Source organism: Hetaerina americana, unplaced genomic scaffold, assembly GCF_022747635.1.
Source record: "Hetaerina americana unplaced genomic scaffold, ioHetAmer1.1.p SCAF_70, whole genome shotgun sequence".
NCBI classification, from domain to species: domain Eukaryota; kingdom Metazoa; phylum Arthropoda; class Insecta; order Odonata; family Calopterygidae; genus Hetaerina; species Hetaerina americana.
The window spans coordinates 1264867-1288180 of NW_027287317.1; the positions used below are offsets into that span (position 1 = coordinate 1264867).

Sequence of the window (23314 nt, forward strand, 5' to 3'; positions counted from 1 at the left end):
CCTCCCCCTTTAGAGACGTACACTCTCACCCCCTCAACAACCACATCCACCTGCCGAAGCGGGATCCGGGCGTGGGCAAAATAGAGACGCTAAACCTTGGTGCAAACGGCGCTTGTATTGCTACACGAACATATTTTACCGATCAAGAAATGAACGCTTCCACTCATTCTTTGGGCCATTGCCACCTCCGCGGCTGTAATCACCTTCCTCGAGGATTAAGGAGGCGCTCCTCAAATCGCACAAGGCTTCCGGTGGGGGTGCGTCATTTCGTTGAGTCTCCTCACCGGGGGGGAGGGGGGTTCTCCAGAATAAATCTCACCAAAGGTTTGTCATTGAATTACTTCAGCCAATGTTTATGAAGGCAACGCATTTGAATTGTCCTTGGAGCGCCGAGGAGTTCATTCTGTTAATGCTCATGAATGATATTGATGCTTCAGTTATGATTATTTCATCAATTACGAACCTGTTGAAAGAGTTTCGAAAGCCGTCACGTCACTGTATGTGCTCAGATATGAGCGACGGAAATAAAAAAAAACAATTAATTATTGGATGTGTATTTTTGCAGTTAAAAGACGTAATTGAAAATACTCAGTACAGGGCGGTAGTTAAAATAAAACACTTGGGTCCGATAAAAATGTGCTTTTTTCTTCTTTTCAGAAAAAGACGCGAGTTTGATGCAGTGGTGATAGCGCCGATTATTACGTTAAGATGGAGATGTGGGGTGGTGGTGGGGGGGGGAGGGTTCATATCTAACAGATTCTTACAAAGGGTTCGGCGAGTAAAAAAAACAGGATAAGGGAATTTCGTAATTTAAGGACGATTCCTTAATTTTGAGGATGCGGCCCGGCGGAAGACTTAATTCTCTCACCCTTCCCTCAGGTATCAGTATCTGAAGTGTGATATTGAGACTCGCTAGCCAATATCTAATTGAGAGTTTTAAGTATTTTTAGGCTCATTATCATAATTGCTTTACGAATGTATAAGTGACTTCACCATCACGATCACTTGCGTCACTCGGCGCAATTTTCTAATTCCATTGATTATAGCATATCCAATTGTGTGGATCCCACACTGTCACCCTCAATTTAGAATTAACCGATCACATCTTTCGAATTCTTATCCTACCATTCAGAGATTTAAGATCGAACACTACTGATACTTGAGGAGTTCAGGCCGCGTGCTAAATTTTATCAACTTGGCTTTGTTTCATGGCTGTATTTTAAAATCATTCTTTATGAAGGTGCGTGTTACGCAAACTCGCTTTACACTGACTATGACTTAATTGCGTTTAATGGATTAAAATTCTAATTTCTCGTCTCTAAAAATTCCCTCTTTATCAATCTGTGCTTTTTTAATCATATCTTTCTTATTTTCTTAATATTTCACTGCACGTGTACTAGAAAATAGGGAAAGTTTCCCTGGTTGAACTATCTTCAATAGAAGTTTATCCGGGCTAAATTGGTCACCACTGTCATGTTAAACGGTCTTTCGCACCACCCTTTTCTTCTAAACCTCTCCGATCTTCATGTTCTATTCCCATTCAAAACACTGCAATTTCAATGAGCTATATTAGCTCATTAGCTTAATAGTTTGTTCCTCGCCTCGGAACGTTGCGGATATCGATATCTCGGCCTTCTTCAACGGTCGTCTTGGGCCTGGATTATAATTTCGCGAATAGTTATAAAACTTAGACAGCTACCGACAGTTCCAATTTCATCAACTACTTAGGCTGCTCGTCAGTGAACGTGAAGTCATCTATGCTAAGCGCAGATGATAATTCCGTCTTTACATTCACGAGAATATTAGCGGTCGGTTTCAGTCATAACTTTGGTGATCAAACTAATTTTTCGCTCCTACCGGAGGTTGAAGTTGGCCTTCCAGTGAAATGCGACATTAAAACACCGGGCCATCTCTTTCGGAGGGCAGTCAGAGGTCCGACGGCCAAACAAAGAGAATGCGCGTTCTTCTGAGGAAATGCGAAATCACATGCGGTCCCTTCGGGCACTTTGAGCGAAACCGTGGAGGCAGGATCAAATTTTAGTATCAAACACGGCGGCTCGCTCGAATAAGTATGATATCGCGGGAAATACGGACAAATAATACTGCAAATGACTAATTGTATATATTCAAACCGAGGCAAAATTATTACATTTTAATTTATTTCCTTGTTGATGACCGAATAATGTTGACATATTCCTCGGATATTTTTTATTGGGGGAAGGTCGCTTTTCCGAAACAGTTCTCCGGGCGTAGAAATTTCCAGTCAAAATGCGGTAAATATGCACCACGCTCCGTGGCATGTTTGATTCTTCAGAACAGAGCCCGTGGCCCGCAGAGACAATGATTGGACTTAATTTGGTTGATTTTCTTCCGGTCGCCATGTAAAATTGATTCTGCGCGGGTGTGGCGCCGAGGGCGCCGGAACGCATCTCGCTCCACCTGGGGCGGCCTCCGCGTTACCCAAACGACGTCTACCCATCGCACGGGAAATTTTCTTTTCACGGAATTCTAGAAGAGCTCCGATAGAGAGAGAGAGAGAGAAGAGGACTAATTACCTGCCTGAGAGCGAAAAATGCCATGAGCGTGTCTCCAGAAAACTAACCCAGCTAAACCTATGGGAAGGTACAGCGAGCTGCCTGGTCATTGGAATACGAAACTATGAAAGAAATGCAGCTCAAAATCTTATTATTTATTAGCACTTTCACATTTTTAATCGCAATACTCCAACTAGTACGACAATGATGGATCAACTCGTACGTCGCTTATGATCTATATGCATATTTGAACTTGGCAAAGAACGATGGAATGCTAAATATCCTTGAAAAAAAATAAATTTGTTTTATTCGATGAACATCAACCGATAAAAATTTCAAAAACTGGCAGCTTTATACTCGACAATTTCGCCTGCAAGCAACGCCGCTCAAATATTTGACGGACCTGGATCTGTAAAACGGAAAAAAAATGTTGCAAGCACCTCCCCCCCATTGTGGCGTCCTGCGCAGAGGCGGACCTGTGGAAGGAAAGAGCGTTTCTGACCATTGACGCACATGCGTTGTCGGGCATATTTTTTTTTAATGTTCTTCCTTAGAAGTGACCCGCGTCTCTTTTTTTATGCGTGCAGCCATTGAAATCGTTGCCCTATAGGATGAAAATTTGCGGTCTTCGATTTCGTGGGCTCGCGATCTCTGCACAACGCCCCTCCAAGCGTTCCCTCTTCCCCCTTGACCGTTCGCACCCCCAACCATCGATTCCGCGGTGTCCACACCCCCCCCCCCCCCCGCCCTCCCTTTCCTAAAATTGAACTGCAAGACTGAAATATAGGGTGGCAGGCACTACTTGATGAAGATGAAATACGTTCACACAGAAAACACTTTGTTCATTTCCTCTTAAATTAATTGAATAGGGTGGATTAACAATAAATTTCTCCCGCAAGGGTGGAATTGAGATTTACTGAGACTCATTGCAGATACTAACTGATTTTTATTCAGTTTTTTCGAGTTCACATGACAATTTATTTTTGACAAGATGTTTGGGAAAAGAAGTTTAAAAAAGCTAACAGTAAAACGTGAAAAACACGGACGATTCGGAACCTGGAGGTGGCGTCAGATGCAGAAGGAAGTATAGCCAACATCTCTTCCAAAAACGAGTTTATGTGGGCTTCGCAGCGAAGTTCTTCACCAATCCGCATATGAGTACAAATATTCACTAATTGTAAAGGAGATATGACTGCGGAGGAGGAGTTGGAGCGGGAATGGGAGGGGTTAAATGGTTTTCCAAGAGAGGGGGGTGGGTTGTTCAGGGGCTGAGGGTCAAGTTGGAGCACCTGGGTTACACTCATTGACCGATTTCCCGTATTTACTTTGGAAATATTATTCCGGATGCTCAAGAGCTTCGATTGCGTAAACTTTTTTTTTAACAATGCCATGGTGCAATGTCCTTCACTGTCGCTGTTTCCTTCCAAAGATGATCCACCCCAAATCAATAACCGGCCTCGATAAAATTTAAACAAGTCCCTATGCGACCGATTACATTGATTACGTTCTAAAAGAATCATGCCTATGAGCGGGCCACGGGACGGAATCACCAAGAATCGAATAACTATGGGCTGGATCATACCAGAAGCTGCTAAGATGAAATCCGGCACCGCCCTCTAATTTTTCACACCCTACCCCGATTACATCTTACCAATGGCGCCTCCTCGCAAATTTCCCTCTTTGTGAATCTCTTAATATTAGGTTACGAGCGGTGTAAAATGAACTCTGCCACCGATGCACCCTTAATTCCATAACCGCTATAAAAAAACTATTCTGCAAATTGGAGGTAACCCACACTCAGAGCGCGCCGCCCGGGGAGATGTGCCCCGCGCGCCATCCACCTGACCACCCCCACGGACCCAGGATCGGGCAAAGAAGGGCGGGGTCCTCAGGAGAGAAATATAACTGGAATATTACACAGAAGAAATTGCAATGATTTACAAAAATAAAATACACATTACCTCGGTTTTGGGTTTTCATAAACGAAATTAATCCTTAAATATTTCCAATAAGAAAAATACGATGAGGTAACAAATTGACGCCCACTGCCCGTGAGCTTAGAGCGCGAGTTACGGGAGGAAAACTTGAGTTGGAGAAGCCGCGTAAACATTTCGAGGCCCGATTGGTAGTTTGACCAGACGCGAGTCGTCGAGGGACGCGCGTCACTCATCTGCGAGGTATCCCGCGGGTGCGGGGGGGGGGGCGGCGAGGAGGAGGTAAGAGTGGTGTTTTTTTCACGCTCAGACGCAAGACACGCTCGGCGTGTCACGGCTGCTCGGTTCGATGCAAATGAGTCGTAACAAAACAAAGGGTGAAAGTCGGGAGGGGAAGATCGGCGTTTGTGAGCAGAGAAACATCTGCTCCGCGCCTCGGGGCTGCGAGAGGGACCGACCGGGAGCGCCTCCCGCGGGAGTCGCGCCCCGCACGCGAGCTTGGGGAACGCCGGACTCTTACCGGATTTAGATCTCGGCGGAGGGGCCGGGACGTATCTGCTTGGCTCTCCCACCTTAGGGACCATCGGGATGTCCCCGGCCTCCATGATGGATTTCAGTGTTCGCTCCAGTTTTCCGGATAGAATCAAACGGCGGGAAAGAAGTGATCAAGGTGGGCTTCGCAAAGGCGGGCGGGGCTGCTGGCAGCTGCTGAGGGCTGACCCGGGCGGAGGTTCTGGCTAGAGAGCGAGAGGCGATGCGTCGTCGTTGACAACCAGTAAGCGACTAGCCGAGACGCTTTCCTGTATGGCTCCTCCGTGTCTTTCCCCTCCGCCCCGTCGACGCCTACCTGCCCGCCGCCCCTCCTGCCGCCGCCGCCCCCCCACTCGCCTTGCAGTTAGTTCACTCCTTCCGGCAGCCCGACTCTCCCTACTATCTCCCCACCGTCCGTTTTTCCCGCACAACGCAACCCCCTCCCTTCTCTCGACCCACCGACACCTACACCCCGAACCACGCTCACGCACAGAAAATCTTTCCTCTCTGCCAGCGAATCAGAACCTAGGACAGATACCATATTGGATCTTGAGAGGGGATCAATGCGATGAAAATTTTACTAACCCATAATAGCATCGAATATGAGATGAGCACAATTATTTTTATTGATATTTGTGTATGTACGCATTGGTATGGGTATGGCAAGTCCCAGTCAAGGAAATATTTTGCGCTTGTGAGCTGCTCGATTCCGCCTTCCCCACCTCTACTATGCTTGTCTTTTATATGTATTCCTATCCCTTTTCCTTAAATCTATTATCTATTTCCATGTGAATTAATATATATATATACATATATATATATATTTATATAAAAAAGGCAAGGAACAGGATAGGGATGTTGGACGGGATGAAGGGAGGAAGAAGGTAGTCAGAGATGAAGAGGGATCTGATGTAGAGTAGGATGCTGTGTTTTGCTAGGAGTCACAAAATATTTATTTAGGAGCGGTGTCTATCCAAAAACCTACCTTAACCGGTAGATTACCTGATAAAAAAAAATATATGCATATAAATATATATATCCCCTCCCTGGACTACAACCTTGACGTGGTGGAAGGGCTTGTGCGTTCCGATTACCCCTGGAGCCGTGCTGGCGGGAGTAATAATAATTGCTCCTGGCAGGGTCACCCATAGGTCGAAGGTTAGGAGCCAGACGAAAGGTAGCCCACGCAGCGTCTGTTCCTCAGTGAGGCGGCTGGAATGGCGTCTGACCCCAGTGGGGCGGCCAGTAAGTGATGGTGTCACGCTAAAAACACTATTGAGGAAGGCAACGGGAAACCACCTCAATTATCATTCCCAAGATTTACATGATGGACAAAAAAGAGATTTTGAGTCCTAGCAACTACGGGGCTGCCAGGGGGAGGCAAGGCTTCCGCGGTCGTCATCCCACGAAACCCTTGCAAGGGAAAACCGGCAGCAGCAGGACAGAAGACGCAGCAGAAGAAGACCAAATTAGTTAGAATAGGAACGTGGAATGTTAGGACAATGATGAGGACAGGGAAATTGGAGAATGTTAAGCGAGAGATGGAAAGGGGAAATATAGATATTTTAGGTCTATGCGAAGTGAGATGGAAGGATAGAGGGGATTACTGGAGTGATAATTATAGAAAAATATACAGCGGCGGGGACGAAAGCCAACGAGGGGTTGCCATAGTGTTAAATGAAGAGGTAGGAAGAAGCGTAGTCAACATAGAGCAGGTAACGGATAGATTATTAATAGTAGAGATAAAAGCAGAACCGACGAACTTGGTTATCATTCAGGTATACATGCCACCGGGCAACCATACGGAGGAAGAGGTCGATAGGATATACGATCAATTAGAGGACATAATCGCGGGCGTTCCTTCAGGGAAACATCTGATAGCGATGGAGGATTGGAATGTGACGGTAGGCGAAGGAAGAGATGGTTTTGGGGTGGGGGACTACGGTTTAGGCACGAGGAATGACTGCGGGGAGAAAGCAGTTGAGTTCTGCAGGAGACAGGGGCTAGTCATCACCAACACTTGGTTTAGAAACCACAAAAGACGCAGGTATACATGGAAAATGCCAGGTGACTCAGAAAGGTATCAGCTAGATTATATTTTGGTTAGACAAAGGTTTAGGAACAGTGTGATAAATTCGCACAGCTTCCCGGGAGCGGATGCGGGCTCTGACCACACTTTAGTTGGTATGAAATATAGCGTCTGGTTCAAAAAGATAAGGCATGGGCGGCGGGTTAGAAAATGGAATGTAGAAGCACTAAATGGATTAAAAAGGAAGGAGAACCAACAGGCTGTAGAGGAAATCATGGAGGATGGTAAAGAGCTAAGTACTATCGAAGAAAAATAGGGAAGTATCAAGAAAGGGTTATCGAAAGCCGAAGAAGACACTATTCGAACCGTTAATGCGAAAAGGACTAGGAAACCATGGATCACGGATGAGATGATTACGAAGATGGATGAGAGGAGAAAATGGAAGAATGTACACACGGAGTTAGGCAAAATGAAGCACAAAGAGTTAAACAATGCATTGAGGCGGGCAACAAATAAAGGAAAAGAAGCATGGTGGAATACGCAGTGTGAGAATATGGAACGTTTGCAGAGGAAGGGTGAAATTGGTGCGCTGTACAGCAAAGTTAAATCTTTCTCGGGAAGTAAGAAAGGAAAATCTATGCTAACAGCTAGAGATAAGGCAGGTAAGATAATAGTTGACACAGGAAAGATTCAAGAGAGTTGGAAGGAATATATAGAAGAACAGTATAATAAATAACTTAGACCAACAAAGTTAGACATAGAAAAGGAACATGACGTAGAGAAAGATAGCTTAGGTCCAGGCATACTCGGCGATGACATAGAAAGGGCCTTAAGGGAGATGAAACTAAATAAGGCCGTGGGGGTGGATAACATTCCCACAGAACTACTGAAATGTTTGGGCAAATGTGGGAGGAAGAGGCTATATGCGCTGATTCGTAGTATATATGAAGAAGGAATCTGGCCGGAGGACTTTGTGAGATCAGTTTTAGTTCCTATTCCGAAAAAGGTAAAGGCTATATCGTGTGAGGAATACAGGGCAATAACTTTGATATCCCACGCTGCTAACGTTGTTCTCAGGATCAAAAACAAAAGGATAGAGGGTAGGTCAAATGTCTGCTTAGGGGATGACCAGTTTGGGTTTAGGAAGGGGAGAGGTACGCGTGATGCCATTGTTGTAATGAGATCATTAATCGAGAGGAATATAGAACACAACCAGAAGGTATTTGCCTGTTTCGTAGATTTCGAAAAAGCGTTTGATAGAGGGAATTGGGAAAAACTAATGAGTATATTTCAGAAAATAGGAATAGATTGGAGGGAAAGGAGGCTAATCCGCAACCTGTACATGTCTCAGACTGCTCATGTGCGCGTGGGGAACGGGGAGTCCGGTTGGGCAGTGTTAGGAAGAGGTGTAAGGCAGGGTTGCCCATTATCACCGTTGCTGTTCAACCTGTATGCAGAGGAAATGATTAAAGAGGCATGGGAGGAACTGTAGGTAGGAATGGAAAAGGGTGGGGAATTCGTAATATCAGTTAGGTTTGCTGATAACCAAGCTTTAGTTTGTCAGTCAGCCAAGGGGTTGCAAGCATTGCTGAGTGAATTGAAAATTCAGTGCGACAGGTACGGAATGAAAATCAATATTAATAAAACAAAGGTCATGCGATTTTCTAGAAAGAAAAAGGCTAAGATAAACATTAAAATAGGAGGGCAAAAACTAGAGCAGGTAGAACAGTTTACGTATCTCGGAAGTGTTTTGGACCAACACGATCAAAGTAGTAGCGACGTAAGGAGAAGAATTGCGCTAGGCAAAGAGGCTTTCACAAGGAGGAGGGAGTTGATGCCAGGGACTTTGAGTAAGGATGTTAAGAAAAGACTCGTAAAAACTTTGATATGGAGCGTAGCTATGTACGGCGCGGAAACGTGGTCATTGAAGCAGGAGGATAGACGTATACTGGAGGCTTTTGAAATGTGGGTATGGAGAAGAATGGAGAAGGTGAAATGGACAGAGAAGAAAACAAATGAGGAATTACTTGGTATGGTGGTCAAAGAGAGGAGTTTGTTGGGTGCAATCGTATGGAGGCAGTAAAAGTGGATGAAGGGGGTATTGACCGTCAGTGGGATGTTGAAGACTGTAATAGAGAGGAGAATGTTAGGCAAACGAGCAAAGGGAAGGAAGAGGATAGGGATGTTGGACGGGATGAAGGGAGGAAGGAAGTACTCTGAGGGACCTGATGTAGAGTAGGATAATGGACTTTGTATTTTGTTAGGAATCACAAAATATTTATTTAGTACTTGTGTCCATCGGAAAACCTACCTTAACCGGTAGACTACCTGATAATAATAATTATATTTATATATATATATATATATATATATATATATATATATATATATATATATATACACACACATGGCCCCCCTACCCTGATGTGTGAATATTCCCACGCCGTATAGGGCTTAGTACTGGGTGAACCCTACCATCACCTACCTAACCGACCTTCGGGTTGATTACTGTGTTTATGGTTTTTTTGTATACACATATACCCACACCCATGAATATATACAGGGTGCGGCAACATAACTTCCTTTCTTCAATTCAATTTGCTTTTCAAAAAAGGAAGTTATGTTGCCGCACCCTCTATGTGTGTGTGTGCCTACGCATGATATATATATATATATATATATATATATATATATATATATATATATATATATATTTATATATATATATATTTTTATATATATATATATTTATATATATATATATTTATATATATACATATGTGTTTTTTTAGTTAATGTCCAGAATAAATATCTACGTAAGAAAAAATGAATCAAAATCTTGTTGGAGCAGCTATCTTGCCGAGTCAAACGGGCGTATGCATCACCGAGTTCCTTCCACAATTTCAAGGAACGCCAAGGTTCGCCAAACTTTCGGTGGAGCGGCAACTAAACTAAATAAGCCGTTGCTACGCTGTGTGTGCAGCTTAGTCCTTTTTTTGTAAATCATGTCCTGATTTATAAGGAGGACTTCCGATAGTTTGATAAGTTAATATTAAATTCCAATCTCTCAAAAGTAAAAATACGAGTATCAAATATGTTAACGAATGCATAGGAAAGTGCCTAAAAGCATCTTAACTTCGGCGTCAAACTTCTTGAACTTACTTAGGCTAAATACTTTTACAATTATGTATGTATATAGGTATATATACATACATAATACATATACTCTGGGCATCTGCAGCTCCACCCAATCTATGTGATTTTTCGGGTACTATAATATATAAGAATATTATCTTGCCAACAATAATGAAAATTATTTATTACTATCCATTACACATCTTATTATCTATCACTAATTGATACTCATTCTGGGGCAACGTTCAATATTTACTTCATTGTTCAGAGGTGTCACGAACACCAGCGTATCGAGTCTTTAGGATTACGTAACTTTTACAAAAGTTGCATAGAAAGCATCGGTAAGAATTTTTTCCTGACGCGTGCGTGAACTGCTGAATTCAGATAATAGGTTAAGTGTGCGCATGCACGCAGATCGTATTGACTTTGATAAGATGAAAGTGCACACCATTATCACTATAAAATTTGGCGATGCGAATGATCTCCACTTAACTCGTCCCGAAGGTCTTGACGGACGACCGAAAGCAGAGTCGAGTGACTGCATGCGAGGACCTTTTGCAACGGCATCGCGGCGATTCCCCAACACTATTACAGTCCCGAATTGGCACCAACAGACTATTTCCTATCTCCAAAAGTGAAATCCTCCCTCCCTACCATAGGATCCTAATTTCCTTCAAAGAAGCTTAATGACCCTCCGGATTCCACCTACCAGGGAGCCATTGAGTCGTGAAAACGTTTGTCGACGCTCAAGGGATGTCGTTTGAATAATTTTGAGGCTTAGTAGCAATATCTGAAATAAATCCGATTTTTTCAATAAATCCGAAATATTTTCCGAAGCTATTCCCGATACTTTTTATGCAAACCATGTATGTTGGATCTGCTTTAACTCCATTTCTGCTTGCCAGAGTATTTCGATGCGGTCGCATTGAAAAATCTTTTTTACCCAGAAATTACGGTATGATGATTCTATCAGAATAATTACCAATTATTTTCCCCATATGCACTACGAAATTTATACGCTTTATGGTGTTCAGCATTTAAAAAAATAAAAGAGAATGCCCGAAAAATAAGAGTTGTCGTTTTACCTGGTAAATTCGGACACGTTTCACCTGTCGGACATCCAGCCAGAGGTGCATTTCGCATTGAAAACAACCGTCGAGGTTCAAGTAAAAGACGTAAAAATTAAAAAAATATATAGAACGACTCGCTGATTGGGTCCTAATAAAATGGCATAAGAAAATCAGCGGCAAAGTGAGAGAAATCTGCGTCTTCATGCCAATAAGGAGAATACCTAACCTATGCTATGAACATTACCCATATTGGTATAAATAAAATTTACAATTGAAAAAATCACATTAATTACCTTCAGATTTCATTGTAACAAAATTAATTGGCAGATATGTGCCCCTTAATTTCCTCACTTCCTGTTTCAGATCGATACAGTTCTCGGAGTATTTAGTTTGGCTTGCTCACGTGTGGAAAGGTAATAGCAGTTTCACACCCACGATGTGTCTGTTTCCGCACGCGAGAGTTAAAAATGTCGAGATTTTTGATGCAGTTAAGCCCTCCTCATATGTTTTCATTTTTTCAATTATTTTGAGTTCCTTAACACGACAGAGGGGAGGGGATTATGATTTTTAGCCGTCAACGTCCGTATTTTGAAATTAACGCCAAAACTACTTCAGGTCTCAATATTTATTTTTATGGAAATAGAAAATATTAATGAGCTATTTCAATCTGCAACATTGGGGAAATATATATTTATTTAACGACTTCATTGGGGCGAGATTGAGATTTTATTCTACCTTCCTCCACCTAGCCCCTAAAAATTACAAATGCATTGAGCACAATTACGAACTTACAAACGTCCAAGCTTTAGGAGCAAGAAAACCCACTTAGGCGAGAATCGAACCCGCGACTTCAGAGTTGACAGGTGAGGACGTTACCCCATTACTATCGGGGACAGCTAATAAAGTTAATTACCGAAAATAAATGTAGTTATTTTATTTTGATAAAATTTATTATACGACAGCAGTGTCAAACGACTATGTTCTTTTTCAGTGCAAATTCTAATTTTCCAATAGTTGATTGGTTAAGTATGCACATAAGGGCAAAGACTTTCAGCCAGAGCAGGGAAACAGGGTAGTCCTTCCAAAAGGGTACGGGTGACCTAGGGGGTACCTCAGGGAAGTGTACTTGGGCCGTTGCTCTCCATGATTTTTGTTTACGATTTGAACCGCGAAATGAGAAATAAGAATACGATGCTGGTGAACGACACGGTGATTTATCGAGAGATATCTGGGGATGATTGGAATGTACTTATCCTGCAATTAAATATTTTTGCATTTAAGTACTTTGTTTCGTTTGATTAATATGTCCAGTGCATGAACAAACTAATATTTTTGTAGATGTAAGATGTTTTGGTTTTGTATGTGGTTTTATTCTAGTTTATGACAAAACAGTTAATGACCTAACATCCTTCGCCACACACTCTTGCGGCGGCTTTCGAGGTATTGTGTAGATGTAGATGATAAGCATTGTTTAATGCTAGTACAGGATCTAGATTGCATTTCAAAATGGTGTTCAAAATGGGGACTGTCATTGACCCATAATTAATGTTAGGTGGTAAATTTCTTAGAAAGGTGTTTGTTTACAAACTAGCTGGAGTTGACTCAGAAGTAGTGGATGTGGGAAAATACCTAGGTGTTACCATAACTAACGACTTAACTTGGAGCTTCTGCATGCATAAAATCTGCGGGCTAGAAAATTAAAAATTGGGATTTATTAGACCCATTGTTCGCAGGAGTGACTTCAAGGTCAAGAAATTTTGTTACCATGCTCTTGTGAGGTCTCATTTAGAATATGCATCTAGTGCAAGGGATACGACTGAAAAAGATCTCATTCGGGAAATTTAGAAGATTCAACGACGGGCAGCCCGTTTCGTTAAAAACTCTTACGACAAAACGAAAAGCGTCACTGAAATGCTTCTGGAGTTGGGGTATGAATCATTAGAAGAAAGATCATTCAATGCTAGGTTGAACTTACTAAATAAATTCACATTCGCATTTTTCAGCCGAGATCTTGCAAATTATTCGCACTTCAACATACATTGGTCGCTTGGATCATGAATATGAAAATCGGGAAATACAGGTAGATGACAGAACTGGCAGACTCATTGACTACTTCTTCCCACAGACACTACACGACAGTAACTGCAGGGTTATAGATAGCAAAAATTGCACTTACAACTGACAGAGTCTAGGGAATTATTAGCCGTACACAAATGCATGCACTTTCACTAATCTCGTGTGTTTTTTTGTCAAATCCCTTCCCGCATAGGACCGCCATTTAATGAGTTTAGTGCTCGTTTCAATATAGCTTACCCTTCTTTGTTGTTTCCAAGCTTCTCCTTCCATCTCTCGTCTATCTCTGTGGGGGGACATCTTTGGTGCCTACAGCGGTTTGTCACATTCCCAACCTCTGACTTTAGGGGCGGAGACTATGAGCTTCATGTCCACGTGAAAGTAGAATTTCCCCTTATTACTTTTCAATTCTACATGAGCTGTCTTTCTATGGCGGGGGATTGTCAAATAAATGGCTGTGGTTAATTTTTATTCCCTTTTTTCGTACAAAAATCAGTAATTAATTAGTTGAATCAACCCTTGTTTTTAATTAAGTCTTCCGCCATCATACATAAACATTTGCACGTTATTGCATAGTTTTTACGACATTCGTAGTTAAGTGTGAATGCTAGCTGATAGCATTTACTAGCAGATATTTCCATGCGTGTAAGTTAAAAAGGTTTTCGTATGAATATATATGCCTCAGTGGGTGTAGATTTATATGAATTTGTTGGTGTTACACGTGGTTTTATTGTCTTTTACGGGCGATGACCTTGTAGTGTTCAGTACACATCGCTTTGGTGGATCGTGGGGTATTTATATCGATGTCGAACACAAAATGAGTATAATTACAATAGTCTCTCTGTTCCATGAAAATGGCAGTTACTACCTGAAACCACTAGGAGATGACAAAATTTGAATTTAGAATATAATACTTTACTGCACAAATAATTTAAGCCTGACGGTAGGTTTCATCTGTGAGAACAGAATCAATAATTCAATCTGTTAAACCCGAGTTGCGTAAATTAAATTGATAGAGGCGCGAATTGGCGCGAACAAGGCCTGGAGACTGCTACTAAAAAAAGCCACACGTAGGGTGGCAACAATGGCAGTTCATCTTCGCAAACAATTCAAAGTATTTTTCTCGTTTAAACATGGATTCGCTGGACCGAAAAGTAAAGTAAAAAATTTCTAATGTCCTGCTATTTTTGCCATGGTTCCACGATATAAGCCATTTTAATAAAGTTGCAGATCTATAATTTCAATCCGATTTCTACTCCTTGCCTTAATTTTTTATCTTCCCGTTAAACTGGAATTAATTCTGATATTTAGTTACAGAGTCCACGCGCAACAAAAAACCTTTCACGCAAGAATTTTCAACGAATCCGTGATTCAATGCCTGGAATTCTGGCCGATTTGGAGGAAGCAATGCGCTTCTGGGAAAATTGTCATTTTGATTAAATTCCCCAAGGTACAGCACGCATTATTCAAATTCATGACTTCTCGATATCGTTAGTTACTTCTTTTATTACATATTTAATACATATTTGGGAGTGCTGCAATAGGGAAATGTTATTGCGTTAGAGATGATTACGTGATAGAATATAATACTTTACTGCACAAATAATTTGAGCCTGACGGTAGGTTTCATCTGTGAGAACAGAATCAATAATTCAATCTGTTAAACCCGAGTTGCGTAAATTAAATTGATAGAGGCGCGTATTGGCGCGAACAAGGCCTGGAGACTGCTACTAAAAAAAGCCACACGTAGGGTGGCAACAATGGCAGTTCATCTTCGCAAACAATTCAAAGTATTTTTCTCGTTTAAACATGGATTCGCTGGACCGAAAAGTAAAGTAAAAAATTTCTAATGTCCTGCTATTTTTGCCATGGTTCCACGATATAAGCCATTTTAATAAAGTTGCAGATCTATAATTTCAATCCGATTTCTACTCCTTGCCTTAATTTTTTATCTTCCCGTTAAACTGGAATTAATTCTGATATTTAGTTACAGAGTCCACGCGCAACAAAAAACCTTTCACGCAAGAATTTTCAACGAATCCGTGATTCAATGCCTGGAATTCTGGCCGATTTGGAGGAAGCAATGCGCTTCTGGGAAAATTGTCATTTTGATTAAATTCCCCAAGGTACAGCACGCATTATTCAAATTCATGACTTCTCGATATCGTTAGTTACTTCTTTTATTACATATTTAATACATATTTGGGAGTGCTGCAATACGGAAATGTTATTGCGTTAGAGATGATTACGTGATACAGGTAAGGTATGTTCATTGCCGAAGGTGTTCTTTTTTTATCTCGCATTCTATCTCTCTTTCCCACACTTCTCTGAAGTCTCTCGCTAGTCCAGTCATATCTTTCCTGGAATTGAGTTTATTTCCCGCGTGAAACCGTCACGGGTTCTCTTCCTTTTACCTAGTATAAATTGAGCGGGACCAACACGAGTGCCAAGCGTCTCGGCGATGACAGATCTCTTGAAGCGTAATCGGTTGCTCCGTGCAAGTGGGCAACGTGTAAATTGCTTACCATCGGGCTTGGGACAGCCTCCCGCTTCCTAAATACGCTCAGGGTTCCGACCAATTATTGAAATTATGGGGAGTGGTAACTTGATTATGTGTTTGGTGAAAATATACTTTAATTAAGAGGCTGCATCGCGGAGACGTTTCTTGTAACGACTTCGCATTGTCACAATACAGGATACCACGGATCGACACCAATTTTTTCGAGAATGCCACATTAACATTAATGTGGCATTCTCGAAGAAATTGGTGTCGATCCGTGGTATCAGAGACTTTTGATTGGCGTTAGCTTAACCGTTTACTCCAAAAAGGTTAAAAAGGAGCGACTGATGATTCCAAGTAGGCGTAGGTGAAGACCTGAAGTGGTTGTTTCTATCAGCATGTAATTTGGCGATACGTAAATTGACTTCTACTCAGATTGTCACAGGTGTACGTGTCAAGTTACCTAACAGGCGTGATTCCTTAGTTAAGAAACATGGAGCATCAATTAAGTCAATTGTAGGTCTAAAAATTTTCTAGTCGAGTTCAGAAAATTCGCAAAGATTCCATTTGTCATAGTTTTAAAATTAGATAAATAAAATCAACTTAAGGAAATCATACAAGTTTAGATGTGAAGTGCAAATATGTCTCAGTTACTTTCAAAGTGTAACGACGCTGCCACCCGCAAAGTAAACTTCTCCAAGGAGGAGAGGCGATAAGGACATTTTCATAAGCTTTCATTCATCGTTTCCCTCGATAACTGAAGCGGAAAATGCCGTCATCAACCTTTACTTGCTTGAGGGAGAAATGAGGTCCAACGAAAAAGGATGGCGTAAGGAGTGAAGCCATACACACCACTATTCACGGGGAGCTTGCAATATCTTTTCGTTTAATCCACGACATGGAGACTCAGTCGTGTTCCTTGTGCTCAGCCGTGCCGGTCTTCATCTTTTACGATTCACTCTCGCAGCCATATCCCTCCTGGATCACTCGTTAGCATTGGCGACTTGTGCTTTTAATATATGATTCTGAATACATCTTGAGCCCCCATAGAATTTACAACCTTCCCAGAGTGAGCATCCGAGAACTAAGTGGTATGGGGGACTGCACCAATCGTGTTTTTAAAAATATTTGGGTACTCTCTAGGGCAAGAAAAGAAGTTAGACCGATTTTAATTGCAAGGTTGATAGTGTTCCAAACATATCATCATTGGTTGATTTGGATGGTATAATAATGATCTCGTTCTTCATTTATCCCATTTTCATGCTAGCAAACAATCCCTTCTAATGTTTTTTTCAGGATTTATACCACATTTATACCACTTCCATTTTTTTGTCCCAACCTTCTTAAATGACCTTAATCAAGTTCTAAATGGTCCTACGAGGCATTAATCTAATTGACGTGAAGGACGCAAAGTCAAAGGAATGATAAGTGAAAATGAAGAATGTAAGAAAAGCAAAACCCAACTATATGGGATGAAACTTTGGCAGAAATGTAAACATTACTTGATAAATAGGAATTAAAAGTCCTATGAATGATATATATATATATAATATTTATCAACAAGTTAAGGAGACTCAAGAAACTGAAACTGAGACACAAGAAAAATTTTGCCGTGCTCTTTTCGACGTCGTTCTTCTCACTAATTATCATGTTTTAGAGGAGAACCATGAGGTACAGGTATATTGCCTTTTTAGGGAGCAAATTATTCGGCGGCAATTTCACACGGGTGCAATTAGTGAACACAAGGGTTCAACACATGCTATTATTATGCCCATAATTCTGGAAGTCTAAAGTGAGATCGAAAGATCACCTTCGAACAGATGTCATTCGCTTTCTTTCTGATACAGAAGCACGCATAAATTGTTTAATGTTAAATGAAAAAAAAATTAACTTTTCCTCAAAACAGCGTTCTGACTGTGAATGGTAATCAGCTTTATGAGGAATTTGCGCTTCCAATTAAACCACTGGTCGAAGCTCGAAATGAGCAATCGATAATACCGGATACAACCTCTTGATCAAAGCATATGCAATATATTTATTGATATTGTTCACTCTTTCTTGCTGCCAATTTTAACTACCGATGCTCGGTTTTATTTCCAACGCCCCTAAAAGTCTAAGTCATATGGTATCAGTCCGAGCAGCGGCTGTGTTCTGGAGAGGATTCCTCAAAAGAGCCAAACCCAAGCGGTTACGGAGATTTGGAGTGTCACCACCGTTCGCGTAAAATTTAGTAACAACTGGGGAAGGCAACGCGGTATTACCGCAAAAGTTTGTTTTTCTCAAAAAAGAGAGAGAATAACGGAAACATATTTACCTCATATCCCATTAATTAGATTGAAATGGTAGTCCAGGGAGTAAAGAATAGGCCCACTCACCGCCTGACGCCCTAATCTGTATGTAACCTCAATTTCATCCATGATTTGTGATTTTTCGAGTATCAGATCTTCTTGGGAAACCACAGGCGGCATAAGGATAATAACCGGCCCCTCTACACTACTGATTTGTGAATTTCACCCGCCGTTGGGATTAGTATCATGTGAGATTTGCTCTCGACTACTAAACAACCCTTTGAGTTGATTATTTTGATTTTTTTAAACCTGTTAATTCCTTGCCATCTTGAAGCTGATGACGTCCACTTCACTTCACTTATGACGTCCGCTGCAGCAAGGAAACGCATTACTCGTGTACATTGACCATAGACGGGATAAGCCGTAAACTTGTTGGGATTCGGATTCGGCTTGGAGTGTTCGCGAGGTGGGAAGGAGGTTGAGGCCATGAAGGGCTCCCTTCAAAGCCTTCGAATTCAGTGAGAACAGTTAAGCTGACGACTGATATTTTTTCCGCCACCGAACTGCCACCGAAAAATATAAATAACCTATTATTTCCCCACGATTGACCAATTGTCATATTTCAACGATGAACTCTTATTTTACAAACGACACCGTTCACCTAACCCCACGTCAACTCAGTCTCAGGTAAAAGATACTAAAAAAAGGCGAAATTGATTAGGAATGAGAAAGTTCCTTTGTGTCCACGCCTACAGTCAACATATCCTAGCATGGTACTGAAACCGGATGTCCTTCCAACAAGTCCCCTCCTGCCATTCCAGACTCCCAGGACAAAACACGTTTGCTATTTATCTACCACAAACGAGCAAAGAGACGCCTAGTCTTCGCATCAAAGCAATGGTTATTCTTTTTCTCGGGCCCGAATCATGCAACTGAGTCACCAAAATAACGCAATTTTTCATCGAATACAAGTCGTTTCCTGCAATATTTATTTCAATGCACTGAACTTCAGTAAAGGATATTCGAGTAAATCAAAAGGAAGTAAATTGGATAGCGTAATTGAAATCTATTTTTCAATAAATTAGCTTATCAGCTTACGCTCAAATATCCAAAAAAATCATATCAGATTCTGTTCAACTCGGATAATCACTTATAGAGGTTATTTTGGCCTGAGATGAATGCAAAACTGTTGCAAACCTTATGCCTAAATAAATTGGAACTCTGAAACATCAGAGAGCCAGCACATTGAAATTACGCGCGTGCCTACAAAACGTTCTGACGCCATAAGTTATATGAGATAATCTGAAGTCGGGTCTTTTCGAATCTCGTTTCAGGGACGGATGTTATACAACGGAACTCCATATGAATGTATCTGATTATGAAGTCCCTATCGGAGATACTCGTGCATTATACCCATGTAATTTTATGGCAAATAAAATTTTGATTTAAATTTCACGTACATTAATTTTCATTTGCCTTCATAACTCATTTTTAACAAAACAATTATTGCCCGTCCGTAATTAAATTTTCAAAAAGTATTCACTCATTTTAACTTCCAATTTATTCGATATATATATATATATATATATATATATATATATATATATTTCAGGGAGGGATTTCAATGTGAAGAACGGGCGACGTATAAAGGATTTTAGAGAAATACTTCCATTTCCTATCTATTAAACCAACTCCTCCAAGCATGGAACTCATTGAATTTTTACCAGCCAGTTTACCTGTTTGTCCTTCGGTATCAATTAATCCAATGTCATTTTACGCGTGAGCTTTTACCACAGAAATCGCTACAAATTTTTTCCGATGTCTTAATGACTAAGGGAAGCACAGAATATCCTTAAGGTTTGCTGAGAGAGGCGCCCTGAGTCGCTTGTCGTGATCCCTGATTACTTACCTGTTGCTCTCTCGGCGCCAGATCGCGCTCGGCGTTTCAAGCCCACTGGTTGTCGACCCTTCGGAGCCACTTTTTAAGGCAAGAGACACTGCGAGGGGAATCTCCTGATAATAATTATAGAGTTTTAAAATACCCCAGAAGACTTCAGCTAGCTTCAAAATTATTTCTACTGATGCTCGGGAAGAGGGATTTCAATTTGAAGAAAGCGCGACATATAATCGTGGCGATCCTTTCATCATCAAAAGTTCTCGGATAAGGTATGAAAAGAAGTTGGTGAATACTTAGGGGAAGCACAAAAGCAGGAATGCTTGTGAAATTTTCTCAGTGCCTATCAATTCAGGGCAAGATTAAGCATTAGGCGCATGCGTGTGTTAGTTGATAGTATGTATCTGCATGCGAGTGAATTTTAATGGTTTTTGTATGAAAATGTACGATTTTTTGTGTGAAGATTGGCATGAATTTGTGGGTTTTACATGCAATTTAATTGTTAATTACAATACCTATGGTGACCTAACGCCCCCGCCACACGGCATTGCGGCGGCTCGCGGGGTACTATGTAGATGTAGATGAAGAACTCCATCCGAAGAAATGATTGGTGGGGCGTCAATTCTTGGCGTCATTTTCTGGGTTAAAATTGTTTCAATTTCAACCCGGAATATTTGGTTTTTTTTTAAAATTATTTTGTTCAATTACAACCCAGAAAATGATGACGCCGAGAATTTGATCTCGTTTTGGGGATAACTCATTATTTGTGTTAAATTATTATGAGGTCGTTATTTTTTCAACGAGCCTCGTTGAAATTGGAAGACTACTCAAAGATATACAGGTTTCAGTAATATTATTCATGCGCTGAATTTTTGAGAATCTCACGTCGCCAAAGTTTCACTTTTGTACTTCTTAACAATGGTGCTCAGATAAAATTTTAAAAAAGAACGTATGAATACGCTGGTTGCACCCAAACAATCTCATATTTTCTTAGGAAACATCCTTTGATGCCGGAATGCGTCCACTAAATTTCCTTGGTGATCTTCTCTTCTCCACATATGACCTTTTTACAAGGGATATAGAGTAAGGGGGACGTCTTACACTCACGAGGTAGCTTTGTGGCGTTCGGATAGGAAGGGAAGCGAAGGGTGGAAGAAGTTAACGTGAAAGAAGAAGGACGAAGGAGAGAGGAGGAGGTGGGAGGAGGGCAGAGGGGTGGACACACCCCACAGCAAGGGATGAGTGGGGTTCAATTTTGAGGTTAGTGAGGATTTTATACGATGCATGAAAGACTTCATACAGGTAGGTAGGTTAGCTTACTTGCCACTTTTCATTACTGATCGAGTGACTCATTCATTTCATTTAAAAGTACTCACGAACTTGACTTATACGTACTTGTAGCCACGAAAATTGGAAATTTATCCTAAACACCCCTAACATTTTAACAGTCACATTGTTTCTGTACTTCTTTGAATGAAACATAACTAAATTCCGTTTCGAGGGCTCAACCAATATTTACCTCGAGGGAACGCAATCTAAATTTTGTAAAAATCTTCGAGACCTCGTTCATACAATAAAAAAACTTTGAATGCTAATCAATGGGCCTGAGAACTCACCTGCAGCTGTTGCGACATTAAGGTAGTATACGTAATGAGCCCCTGCTCAAAAGTGATTTTACTCCCCAAGTTGTTTCACCTTCGGTGAATTTAATCTAACACAAAGTCCCATCAGGAGAATGTAAAATATAATGAAATGCATTAATTTAAAATTTACTGATTGGCGACAGTCTTTGAAAGGTAGAATGACATCGTTTGATGAAATTAAAATCTGGAAGCAGTCGGAGTTGGAGTTCAGGGTACTGCCAATCGCTCCCAATGCGATACCGGTGATGTCTATTGCCCAGCAAAAGGACAAACATCCTTGACATCGGTCCTTTAATTTGCGGAATCTCCGAACTCTAGTACTGGCGTACGGATTACGGAGTCTCGATCTTTTCTAAATGTTTTCCAGTTGGCGTCACAATTGAAACTTGATAACAATGCCCCGTGAAACTTCGCATCCATCGCAACTGTACCTGAATATCGGGCCCTGAGTTCTTGCGTTTCCTTTCGTTCCCTCCCCATTCCTTTCCCTTGAACCCTCCCTCGCCTGCACCGTACACTTCGACTCCTCCTCCGGAAGATGCGTATGGTGCGCTCCGAGTCCAAATGCTCGGCCACTTCCTCAGATATACCCAGGCGGAGCAAAGGATAACGCATTTAACGGAAGCTGTTGTACACGGAGTCAAAAGAATTAGCATTAGAAATTCCCCGGAGAGCTTGAAAAGAAATGCTTGTTCTTATTTAACCTGAAAATCTTCGCTACGAGTACAAAATAGTCCATTATACATACATATCCAGTAAGCAGTCCATTATTTCTCCTGTTTTAAGATGGCTTAAAATGAAAATCATAAAAATCCTCAAACCATTTAACACAAAATATATATTATGCACCTTTTCCAAGTTACGACCCCTCAATTTACAAATTACAGGGAAGTTGGCGTAAATTTAACGCGACAATCGATGATGTTCACTTGATATTCCCTCACCCCTTCTTCCTCGAGTATATTCAGGGCCCTCTGAAAGCACCTCCGAATCTTATTCCTCGAGAAGAGACATTTCATTTGCCACGGGGAGCAAATGAAAAGAGAATATTCCATTTTACTTCCAATTACGTAATATTTGGCTGGTAAATGGTTGTTTATCGGATAGCCGAAATAAACCAAGTAAGTTTTGACGTTTCCTCCCAAAAAATGTCGAAGGAGCTAGGTTTGTTTTTTACGGGCATCCTTCAGTTGTCATAAGATATTTGAATCATTGATCGTCATTATCCGCAAGTTATGCTATTTTTTACAAATTTCACGCAGACATGAATTTTGCTGGGAGTTATCGATGAGGGGAAATAATAATTGGAAAACTTCTGGAAGAAAACGTGTAAAATGGAAAATAACCTCATCATACGAAATAGACATCAGATTTCACACTCACCCTCGAGCAAAGGTGACTTATTGTGTACAATGCGAGGCATAACAATCCAATCCAGAAGCCGATATCTGGAGCAGAGAGGGCGAGGCTTGAAATAGCGACAAGTTAGCTCAACCGACGGGGAGACCGGACTGAGATATTTCTCCCCCTCTCATCGATATTTCTCCCCCTCTCATCGATATTTCTCATCCCCCAATGATCCTCAATTCTTACTTGACATTCAACCTCTCCTTTCTTGCCGTCTGCCTTTCCCGACGGTCGCCGCAATGACGAGTCATTTTCCCCGCGCGAAACCATTGCTTC

General features: G+C 41.3%; 1 protein-coding gene across 2 annotated transcripts in view; it reads right to left on the bottom strand.

The window, feature by feature from the left end:
- Positions 1 to 23314, bottom strand: part of MFS3 (major facilitator superfamily transporter 3) — a 128384-nt gene that overhangs the window by 62276 nt on the left and 42794 nt on the right. The window contains exon 1 of one of the 2 annotated variants that reach the window (XM_071595899.1): positions 4989 to 5079. The exons of the other annotated variant lie outside the window; for it this stretch is intronic. Within the exon in view, the coding sequence (XP_071452000.1) occupies positions 4989 to 5073 (85 nt within the window). The 5' untranslated portion in view covers positions 5074 to 5079. Of the gene's footprint in view, positions 1 to 4988; positions 5080 to 23314 lie in introns of those variants that run through there. 2 annotated transcript variants of the gene reach the window in all.